The sequence below is a fragment of the Chenopodium album genome, chromosome 5, assembly GCF_948465745.1.
Source record: "Chenopodium album chromosome 5, dcCheAlbu1.1, whole genome shotgun sequence".
Classification (NCBI taxonomy): Eukaryota; Viridiplantae; Streptophyta; class Magnoliopsida; order Caryophyllales; family Amaranthaceae; genus Chenopodium; species Chenopodium album.
In genome coordinates this window covers 74,173,180-74,184,828 of record NC_137838.1, presented here as the reverse complement: position 1 = coordinate 74,184,828, position 11,649 = coordinate 74,173,180, and the positions used below count along the sequence as shown (strand labels likewise).

General features: G+C 33.6%; 2 protein-coding genes across 2 annotated transcripts; both read left to right on the top strand.

Moving 5' to 3' along the window:
* The first annotated feature begins 2,576 nt into the window (after positions 1-2,576).
* On the top strand, positions 2,577-5,543 carry LOC145631044 (uncharacterized). The gene is made up of 2 exons (XM_081683152.1): positions 2,577-2,948; positions 4,148-5,543. The coding sequence occupies exons 1-2, from the start codon at positions 2,819-2,821 to the stop codon at positions 5,236-5,238; spliced, it is 1,221 nt and encodes a 406-aa protein (XP_081539278.1). The 5' UTR covers positions 2,577-2,818; the 3' UTR covers positions 5,239-5,543.
* A 2,441-nt stretch (positions 5,544-7,984) lies between these two features.
* LOC145631043 (putative inactive purple acid phosphatase 16) lies at positions 7,985-11,331 on the top strand. The gene is made up of 5 exons (XM_081683150.1): positions 7,985-8,136; positions 9,437-9,661; positions 9,949-10,225; positions 10,309-10,477; positions 10,694-11,331. Exons 1-5 carry the CDS (start codon positions 8,106-8,108, stop codon positions 10,904-10,906), a joined length of 915 nt encoding a protein of 304 aa, XP_081539276.1. The 5' UTR covers positions 7,985-8,105; the 3' UTR covers positions 10,907-11,331.
* The last annotated feature ends 318 nt before the right edge of the window (positions 11,332-11,649 follow it).

The following is an 11,649-nucleotide window of genomic DNA, read 5'->3' as shown; positions in this document are numbered from 1 at the left end:
TGATAATTTACAAATTTTCCTTCATTTAATCACTAAATAAAAAAATAAAAAACCCCTTAATGGGCAATATTTTACCGTTCGATGTATGTTTTTAGGAACCGTTTGGTGTATGTAAGAACCTTCAAATTGTAACAATTACAATTCCTAGTCCTATTAATAAATCATAATTTAATAGAGCTATCAAATTAGATGTTCGGATCGAGTTTGGATTACTCTTTCCTTAACCCCACTATATATATAAATATAACCCTCCCTATTCCTATTCAAATAAATGATAATTTTATAGAGCTATCAAATCAGATGTTCGGATCGAGTTTGGATTACTCTTTCCTTAACCCCACTATATATATATATATAAACTAGTTTTGTGCCCCGTGCGACACCCGGGTTATTTATTGAATTTTAAGATAAATTTTAATCTATATGTCAAAATTTTAAAATATATCATTGATACAAAATTAGTTAGGAATTAATGTGCTTTTGTGACGATTTAGTATCTAGTAGCTTAGGCATGTAATGACTAATAATAATGTTGGTGAAAAGTTCGATTTAATACATTTTAAAAAAATAAAAATTTAGCAAAAAATAATTTAAATGAAATAAATATTCGAAGCCTCTTGGGTTGAGTCAAACCCAAAACTTTAGATAGGGTTGAACATTTTTTGACTTGTAACCTAAAGTGACCCAATTCGAGATGATTCATAACCCGACTCTAATTGATTGGTCTACATAGTAATAAAATTCTATTACATTGTGAAGTATATTATTTTAACTGATTAGTATATATTATAAATGGATGTTTTACGCTTTGAACTACTTCCTCCACTCTAAAAATTATTATGATATAATTTTTTTCAAAAAAAAAAAAATATTATGATATAAAAAATTAATTTATATGATAATTTTTTAGAATTATGATTTTTTAGAATTATGATCTAATAATTTTTTTGAATAAAATTATAATTCAATTTGTACATCTGAAATATTGGTATTTTATTGAAAATAAAACTCTAACAATCAATAACTCTTAATACTAAAAGCGAAACCAGTGATGACACATGTTATTCACTGGTTACAAATTTTCCCTCCATTCTTTATCTTTCCTTATGAAAAATATTTATAGCCTATAATATTTACTTTCCATTTTAGCGATTATATTTTTGTCATACGCACTCAAACGAAATATTTTTGAAAGTATATTTTTATAGTAATTCTATTTTTTTTTTTTAGCATATAATTGTTAAATTAATGTAGTAATTTACTATATATCATCAATCAATAACTTAATACTAAAAGCGAAACCAGTGATGACACATGTTATTCACTGGTTACAAATTTTCCCTCCATTCTTTATCTTTCCTTATGAAAAATATTTATAGGCCCTGTTTGGTGCTAGCGTTTGAGGTAGCGGTTAGCGTTTTGACCACTCAAAACACTATTTGAAAAAAATTAAGAGTGTTTGGCAAGGTAGCGATTCTAGTAGCGGTTAGCGATAGAGGTAGTGTTTAGGTAGCTTTTCTCAAACGTTAAAAATAGTAGCGTTTAGAAGTAGCGAGTAGTGTTTGGAATTTTTTTTTACTTTTAAAACAATATTTATATGAATTTTGATATATTTTGGTATGCAACCGCTACTTTTGCCAAACACTCATGTTATTAACCGTTACTTTGACAGCTAACCTCTACCCATTACTAATTGACCGCTACTCGCTACCTTAAAAGTACCCGCTACTCCACTGCTAGAAGCTACCCGCTACCACTACTTTTGCCAAACAGGACCATAGCCTATAATATTTACTTTCCATTTTAGCGATTATATTTTTGTCATACGCACTCAAACGAAATATTTTTGAAAGTATATTTTTATAGCAATTCTATTTTTTTTTTAGCATATAATTGTTAAATTAATGTAGTAATTTACTATATAAGTTATTAAAATCCGTGCATTGTGCGGGACTTTAACTAGTTTTTTTTTTCTAAAATTCTATCCAAATAGAATTCTATACTAACTTTTTTATCTTAGGAAGTCTATTTAAATCTATCTAATGTGGCGCGACACTTGACGAAAAGTTAGAACGTCAAGTGTCGTTGTCTCGTGACATGGCTAAAAGTTTAGCTTTATATATTAGTTATACTTCCTCCGTTCTTTTATTATTGCACCACTTACCTTTTTAGGAAGTTTTACAAATATTGCACCATTTCCTCTTTAGGAAAAAAATTATTTGTGTTCACACTACAAATACCCAACATACCCTTTTTTTCACACTTACTTTTTAGTTTATCAATATGTCACATGGGCAATTTTGTATTTTTACCTTTCTCTCTCTTATTTTTTTCCACTACCAAAATATTTGTATCCAACTCTTATGGTGCAATAACAAAAAAAACTGAGGAAGTATATGATATGATATAACCCTTCGTATTCCTATTCAAATAAATCATAATTTTATAGAGCTATCAAATCAGATATTTGGATCGAGTATGGATTACTCTTTCCTTAACCCCACTATATATATATATATATATATATATATATATATATATATATAACCCTCCCCCTCTTCGTAAATAATCTTTCACCTTATATTCCCAGAAACCTTTGGGCTTGAATTTATTTTCTCTCACCTCCCAAAAATTATAAAATCAACCCTTGGCTAATACTGTGGGTGATCACTGTCTCGCCTTCAAACCCTTTTTTCTTGCAACAATTCTATTAAGTCGGTGTAATTTTAGCTGAATTTTTCTGGGTCGGTCTGATTCTTGCATAATTTTTCTGGGTTTTTGATTTTCAGAAGAATTATTTTGGTTGGTTTATGGTGGGATGATGGAAAATAATAATTATAATTATAATAATCGTACTTACTGGAAGAAGAAACCAAAGGCAGAGAATTTCAATGGCGGTTCATGGTCGAGATCACAGAACAACAACAGGAAGCCTTCTTTTGGCAACGGTAATTTGTCAGACTTTCTATTTTTGATATTTTCTGTTTTTATTGTCAGATAATTTGAAGTTTCTTATAATTAAATTACAGTTATTTGGGTGTTTGTTATTTGATTTTGAACTTTGCTCAATTAAATTGAATGTGGGTTTCCTGATTTCCCCTTTCTTTTTTTTTAATTGAGATTATCAATTAAGGTTTAGCTAATTTCGTAATTATCGTGATCCCGTCTACATTATTGCCCTTGCGACTCTATATAGTTAATAGACCAAAACAATCAATTCAAATAAATATCTACTGAATTTAGGAACCTTATAATTAGAGTAACATACTAACATCAAATTAATTGACTTACTTTTATCTTAATTTTGTCTATATTCTTAATCTTTTGTGTTAATTTAGGAAATGTTGGGTTGAGTGTCTGACATTGATATATAAGGAAGATTTTACCTGATTTATGTTCTACTTGTTTTTTATTTATTTATATGAAAAAGCAAGGAATAAAGTCTTGGGAATCTTTTTGTACACTATTTTTGGTGTATATGTTGTATATTTCCTTACACACAACCTTTGTATGTTCTATAAAGGGGTGAAACACTAAAAATACCTATGAAACCAATAAACTTTTGTGTTTGATGGAGAGAGCAACTTATGATATGGAATAAATGGCTTTGTAATCATATATCATCATTTTGGAAACCCTAGCCTAGTTGAGCAATGCTACATGAGAATGCTATGAAATTCGGCACATTGTAGGGCGGTTACGACTGTTATCATTAAGGTAGCTTTAGTAGGATGGCCTTAACCAGCAATAAAAACGCGCTGGTCCATTCCCTTTGAGTGATGATCATTATCATGGACCGTGTTTTTACATGACTTGATCAATGAGGTCCTAAATTTTAAGTCTTTGACGTTAAGCAAGTTATATAGATTAGAATATTAGATTGTAGTATGCTAACAAAGAGGGTAGTTAAAGCATGTTTTGTGCATTATAGATGCTCCAAATGAATTTGCATTATAGCGAATTGGTGTCCTAATTTAGATGTATGATGGGGTAGGACTTTTTTGCCTTATGCTGCTTCTATTAATATTTATTTGATTCATTAGTTGAAACTTGAACTAGTTGATCAAATGAATTGGATTACTCTAAGGTCTCTTTTTCTTTTTATCTACTCCATAGAATAGTGTTCAACCTCCACTTTATTCTGTAGGTGGGCGGCAGCAGTCTACGCTTTCACTGGAGAAGAAATTCTGTGCAGTGGTAGGAAGAGTATCATGGAAAAAGATATTGCATACACAGAAATACATGTTCCAAGATGAAAAGATAATAAACTGGAAGGACTCTGCTGTAGAGGAGGCTTTTTGGAATGCTAAGAAGCGGTTTTTGGCAGATGCACTTGGCCGTCCTTGTGACATAGAACTACCTGATCCTGACATCTTCATCGACAACATTGACTGGGATTCCAATGTCGATCCCCGTCTCTTATTAGACTTGGAAAAGAGAGATTCAGATATTTCTTGTGAGACAGATCAAAAGAACAGTGGTGTAGTTGTGGGGATTCCTGTGGTACCGGAGCAATATGTTTTAAGCCCTATGGGATGGGGAGATGCTGAAGAGGAGGATCCACAATTACATAATCCTGAAAAGCATGACAGTGTGAATAATGCAGAGAAAGGTTGCTCAAATAAAGGTTGGGAAGATGATAATTATGGCCATTGGGGTGACAACATTGCGAACAACGCAGAGAAAGGTTGCTCAAATAATGGCTGGGTGGCTGATTTTGATAATTGGGGTGACAGAAATATGAACAATGCAGAGAAAGGTTGCACAAATAATGGTTGGGAAGATAATTACTATGGCCATTGGGGTGACAAGATTGTGAATAACGCAGAGAAAGGTTGCTCGAATAATGGTTGGGAGGCTGATTATGATCATTGGGGTGACAGCAATGTGAACAATGCAAAGAAAGGTTGCTTGAATAATGGCTGGGATAATAGTTTTGTTTACGTTGCTAATGATATGGTTCACTACAAAGAATATCATTGGGATGGCGACGGGACCAATAATTGGGATGACTACGGGACTGATAATTGGGATGGCTACGGAACCAATAAATGGTGGGATCATCGTAGCTACAAGAAGTCAGATTATGGGGGTCAGCATGGGTTCAACATCTCCCAGTATCAACATAATGGTAATGACCAGTCATTCTTCGGTGATTTCGGAAGCAACAGAAGAGGCAATTTTTCTGATATTGAACACCCTCTGATAAAGCGGAAACCTGTTTCAAGGCAATGGTAGATTAGTAGTATGATTGTGAGCAAATTTTGCAGGAGTTTAAAGCATAATAGCAGTGGTATTTTGTTGATACATAATCAAAATTCTTTTGTTAATCTAGTATCATAAATTCGTAATGCCGTAGATTGATATGGTAATACTAAGATTAGTATATACTTGTGCTATTTTGTACTGTAGGAGGTTATTTTGTAGCTGGATGGCATGTTTATGTGTATAACATGGGGGATATATGGAAGAGTTATTGAATGAGTCAATGAGCTTGTTGTGTTAAGCGTTCTCAATCTTAATAATAATCTCTTGTTCTCGAAGATTAATCGCGATTATGTTTTTCTTTTTGTAATAAACCGTTTGCTTAAGGTATGTAAATCAACATTTGTTCTTGAAATTTCACCTTCTGAAAATCACAAGTTTTATGTTGGTTCATGTTGCCTTTTATAAGTGCAAATCAAATAGTTGTATCATAAGCAACCAAGCACCAGCTTTATTTGTTAGCCTCTCTTTGTCAATCAAACTTCACAAAACATATGCTAAAGAATATCCCATTTGGCCCCTCCCATACTCTAATGCTTTTACTTATTTACCCTTCTTGAACATGTGTATAAGTGAATGACTACAAGTCCTAGTTTATCACATTGATAAATAAAAATTGCAAATGCCAATCTGAATGACATTTTTGTAATAAAATCAACATATGAGACCCACACTTAATAAAACTTGTTAATCCATTTACAAGATTGTTAATTGATTTTAATTCCAAGTTTATCAATGTGATAACTTGGATTTTCTTGATAAATGATGGATCATGCATACAAGCTCATGCGTACGGGTATTGTTTATGGTTTTGGCATAGATATGGGAAACTTAGTTATTTTCCTTCCAAATTAGAGATTTTTTAAAGACAAAATAATCCACATAGAGTAAGATTGGATTTCAAAAGTCATGCAAAGTCAGTGGCGGACCTAGAAATTTAATAGTGAGGGGACAATTTCGATAATTCAACTAACATCAACATGTTTTTTAAAAAAACGGGTACACAATACAAATAATTCGAGTACATACTTGATTAATACGAGAATTAAAAAGTTACAATCCCAAAATCCATTAAATAATACAATTCGGTTACATACTACTAAAATATCCTCCGAATCTTCATTATTTGAAATCGATCAATGATATCTTTATCGGGGACTTGTAAAAACACTCTTTCTCTATAAAAGTAATCAAACAATATACTATTTCTAAATTTATTTTTGACATATCCTAATTCATTTAAAAAAATAAGCTTCAATATTCAATAATCATCTTTTTAAAATAAGCATTCAAAATCTAAAAAACCAAATCACAAACTAAAGTCACAAACTAATTTACATATTAATTAAATTCACAAACTACTTGCCTACTTTCAAAGTTTCAATCTTCCATTCACCATATTCACCAAATAATTCACAAATTCACAATTCAATTCACAAACTAATAACAAATAAACTAAATCACAAATTAATTCAAACACATGATTACATAAACACAATTACTCATGAACTAATTCTTTGATTTTTTATAATCTAAGATAAAAATTAGGAAATAATAATAATAATAAAAAAACTGACTTGGGTTCAGTGGGTTGACGACTTGACGGAAATGACGGGTAGTGGCGCTGCCTGTGGCGGTTTTGCGGCAAGAAATCCGGTGGTCGATGACTCGGTGGTACTGTGCTGTTGCGGTGGTGGGCGAAGGGGCGATCTACTTTCTCTCTTAGGTTTTTCAATTTTAAAACTTTTCTCTTTCCTCCCTTTTTTTCTGAAAAATTTTCTCTTTCATTCTTTCTTAACCCACGTTTTTCTGTCAGGGATGCTGATTTGCTGATTTGCTGATTTTTTCAATTTTTTTTTCTTTTTTTTTTTTATTTCTCTGATTTTTTTTTTTAAAGTGGGGGGACAATGGTCCCCCCTTGTCCTCACGTGGGTCCGCCGCTGTGCAAAGTGCTGGACTAAATCTTTTACCATAAGCCAAAATCACAATTTTCGCAAGAGCGTTATGGCCAATTGTGTTGGGGTTGTTCATCCTAAGGAGCTGTTCTCATTGATTGAAATAGGCTAAACTGAACTGAACTGAACTTATTAGAGCTGAACAAAACTGAACTGGACTTATTAGAGCTGAACTGAACTGAACTGAACTTATTAGAGCTGAACAAAACTGAACTGAACTTATTAGAGCTGAACTGAACTGAAATGATTTATAAGAGAAGGAAATTAGGAGCTAAACTGAACTGAACTTATTAGAGATGAGCTGAACTGAATTGAACAGAACTTATTAAAACTGAGCTGAACTAAACTTTAATTAGAGCTTAACTGAACTGAAAATAATCGTATCTGAACAGACCCTAAATTCCACATGGAAGAATGAAGGAAGAAAGGACTTCCTTATAAGCGAGTGACACTCCAAGTATTATATGATTTTTTTGAAAAGTAGGTGACCCGGGCCTAACAAATTGGGTTACATTTGTCTTATAAACACTTGGAAGCAAAAAAAGCAAACTTCCAAACTTAACCAACAATCAAGCTACCCATTCACAAGTCATAACAAGTTAACAACCATGAATTGTTATGGGAAACATAAGATAACTTCACAAGGGCCTAAGAATGGAGGGGCAAAATGGGAAACAATGCAAAAAATTCTCTATCCTCAAAATCGTCCTCCTTTTGCCATTAATTAGATTTGGTTCAGTGGTAGTGGCTAAGCCAAGGACAGCAAAAAATCTTCAGGTGCAGAAAGGCCTACCCTTCAAGATTGCACTCTTCGCTGACTTGCATTTTGGTGAAGACGCGTGGACTAAGTGGGGCCCTCTTCAAGATGTTCACTCTACCAATGTTATGTCTTCTATCCTAGATCAAGAGAAACCAGGTGATGTATCATAAAATTGATGATCCTAAAAACTTTGTGTTATATTTAGCTACAATAATAATCTTTCTATCTTCGTCGTATATTCTAGTGTAATTTTACATCGTCTCACATTTTCTTCCCTTATTAAACCGTGGTGTACATGTTACACATACATGACAATACTAAGATGTACACCCTAGTCGTATACTCGTATACAATGTTGTCCCATGTAACCCGATCACTTTGTTTAGAGAATAATTGGCTTTACCCATATGTGTTTATTAACGTAAATATAATTTGATTTTATCTTGTAATAAGAACCTTTGATACAGAATTGTACTCGTTTTAGGTACATAGTATTGTACTCCCTCCGTCCCTAAATTACATTCATACTTCTCTTTATTATGTGAGGAATAAATGCTGGAAGTATGAATGTAATTTAGGGACGGAGAGATTACATAAATTAGTATGAATATAATTTGATTTTATTTCTAAATCTATGTGATTGTAATTTTCAAGCAAAGGCAGTTGTTCAATACTTTTCTATGTTACTCAATCAGTGATTCGTTGCCCTTTCATGTGGCCTGGTATAGCAATAGAGGCTATAGAGTTGGTGATTTCGTACAGCTCTTTAGAGTCTAGTTTGTACTACGGAGTATTAATGTTTGAATTATTGCGAAGTACATTATTAGTTCAAATTACACTATCAACGTAGCTGTACGTGTAAACTCATAGGCACTAGGCAGTAAAGGGGGACAATATGTTGGTGGGCTTGTAGGGCTTGCTATAGGCGCCTAGTGAAGGCCCTATAGTTTGATTAAAAAAAAAAAAAACCGGGCGGTCGGGTACACTTGCTACACTAGGAATTTGCTGCAAATGGTTCATTTGGCCCAACTTTGGTAGACTAGTGAGTCATTTAGTTCGGTTTCAGTTCAAGTCGAGTTGAAGTGATTTGGATCACACCTTCACAGGATGAGTTGGAGACAATCCAGTTGAATTTAGGGTAAAAGTAAACTTTCTTTAGGTCCTTTTTTATTTCACCAAAAACAAGCAAAACTTTATTCAATTTCAAAATTGAAAAATTGACTAAGTTATGCTATTTTGCTCTTCAATCAGTTAGCCTCAGGAATCTAGCACCTTTTGTGTCTGGTGTCCTTTCTGCTATTCTCAATCAACACCATATAACTGTGTTATTAGTATAAGCATGATTCAAGGTCCTGAACTCATCATGAACCAATGCATATATAATGTTACTCGAACTTCAGGACAGGTCGCGATCTTTTTATGGACTTACATTAATAATCTACAACTGTGGGTGCAGACTTTGTAATTTATCTAGGAGATGTTATCACAGCTAATAACATTCCAATAGCAAATGCAAGTCTATATTGGGATCAAGCGCTCTCACCAGCTAAAAATAGGTGCATTCCTTGGGCCATTGTCTTTGGAAACCATGATGATGCTCAATTTACATGGCCTACGGAATGGTTTTCAGATAGCGGAATTCCCTCTCTGAAGTGCACATCAGATACTTCATTATCTTCAGGTGACCGAAATTCCTAGAAAAATATGACTTTCTTGAATTTCTAATTAAATGGCTTCATTCTTTCACACAAGAAACCTACCTACTTATTTTTGTTACACCTTATCTTAATATGTTTTAGTTATAAATTGAACTTGAACTTGGTTAGCCCTGATCAGCTGAATATTTTTTCAGAAACTTATTTTTGTAAGGTTAAGAGCACATCACCTTTGTCCAGTCTTTCGATTTTTTTTTTCCCTTAATGTATGTATGCCTTATGCAAGAAGCACTGATTACGGTTCATCCTGCAGGGGAGGACAATTGTGGCTTCATGGGCACAACGCGTTTGCAATTGATTAATCATGACATTGGAAGCAAGACATTATCATTCTCTCAAAAGGGACCTAAAAATCTATGGCCTAGTGTGTCCAACTATGTCCTCAGAATTTCATCGTCAGATGATTCAGAATCACCGGTAGCCTACCTGTACTTTCTAGACTCTGGAGGGGGGTCTTATCCGGAAGTCATATCATCTGCACAAGCAAAATGGCTTAACAGCACATCTCAGGAAATCAACCCTGACTCAAGGTACATAAAATTATGCATGATATTGACTCGTTTCTTCAAACTTTCCCAGACAGCAACTAAGATGACATGCTTAACACTTTCAGAGTGCCTGAGATAATCTTTTGGCACATTCCTAGCAGAGCTTACAAAACTGTGGCACCTTCTGGTAAAATAGATAAACCTTGTGTAGGATCGATTAACAAAGAGACTGTTGCTCCTCAAGAAGCTGAATTCGGTATCATGAACACATTAGAAGCTCGGTCTTCAGTTCAGGTATGCACATTCACAACTACAACGTTATTCCAATTATAAACATTCCTTACAGAAAAAGTTCAGTCAGTCATTAATCTTACTTGGTGCAAACATTCTGGTTGATTATAAAAAATGTTCGATGTTCAAAACTTATGTTCTTCCATGATCATTACAGTACATATATTAGGATTTTTACACTAGTTACATAGTTTGCTTTATGTTTTGTGTTTATGGTAGGCTGTGTTTGTGGGGCACAATCATGGACTAGACTGGTGCTGTCCTTACAAAAAATTCTGGCTTTGCTTTGCGCGCCACACTGGCTATGGTGGTTATGGAAATTGGGCTAAAGGAGCTAGAATACTCGAGATCACTGAGCAGCCATTCTCTCTCAAGTCATGGATTACAATGGAGGACAGTTCTGTACATAGTCATGTTACGCTGAAGTTTTGATGTCATCTATTTCCTCTGCTTCTTTACACTAAGAAGTACTTCGAATAAGGCATTGGCAGCTTGTTCTGTACATAAAAACATCATAAAGGTAAAATCATCCATGTAAATTTACACAAAACTAGATTATTATTCGTGTAATTTATGATCACTTATCAAACGAGTCATACTGGGGTTGTTTGGCAATCGGCGGTTGGCTGTTGGCTGTTGGCTTGTTTGCTTGGCTTGTTTGACTAGCTGGAAGTATTAGCTGTATGGGTTGGCTTTTTAAGTTATTGTATTAAGCTGACTGTTTTCAAAAGTATTTGGTAAAATTATTAATGATTGTTAGCTGTTTATTAGTGATAAAGTGGGCCAACAAGCCAAAAGCCAATTAAAAAAGCTACTCTTATTAGCTTTTGGCTTTTGGCGGAAAAGCTAGCTTAAAAGCCAACAAAAAAGCCAACTACCAAACATATTTTTTGGTTGTTTGACCAAACTTAAAAGCCAGAAGCCAAAAGCTAGGCAAAAAGCCAATTGCCAAACAACCCCATTACCTTAATACAATACACAACGGATAAATGAGCATGAAGGGTATATTAGATCATTGTGAAGGGAGAATTATTTGACTTGATTCATGTACTTGTTAGAATGTTCCAAGTAGTCTACTTTCCTTTTATGAAAAACGAGAAAATTCAAGTTTATCAATATAAATTTGTTTATCAAATGGCAAAATTGTAAATAAATCAACAACTTTTTATAAATAT

What these genes read in the sequence shown, in the direction of transcription:
- LOC145631044 (XM_081683152.1), top strand. Translation starts at nt 2,819, where the DNA reads ATGATGGAAAATAATAATTATAATTATAATAATCGTACTTACTGGAAG. An exon ending in GAAGCCTTCTTTTGGCAACG is followed by an intron (nt 2,949 to 4,147) that starts GTAATTTGTCAG and finishes TTTATTCTGTAG; the next exon opens with GTGGGCGGCAGCAGTCTACG.
- LOC145631043 (XM_081683150.1), top strand. Translation starts at nt 8,106, where the DNA reads ATGTCTTCTATCCTAGATCAAGAGAAACCAG. An exon ending in CCTAGATCAAGAGAAACCAG is followed by an intron (nt 8,137 to 9,436) that starts GTGATGTATCAT and finishes CTGTGGGTGCAG; the next exon opens with ACTTTGTAATTTATCTAGGA. An exon ending in GAAATCAACCCTGACTCAAG is followed by an intron (nt 10,226 to 10,308) that starts GTACATAAAATT and finishes TAACACTTTCAG; the next exon opens with AGTGCCTGAGATAATCTTTT.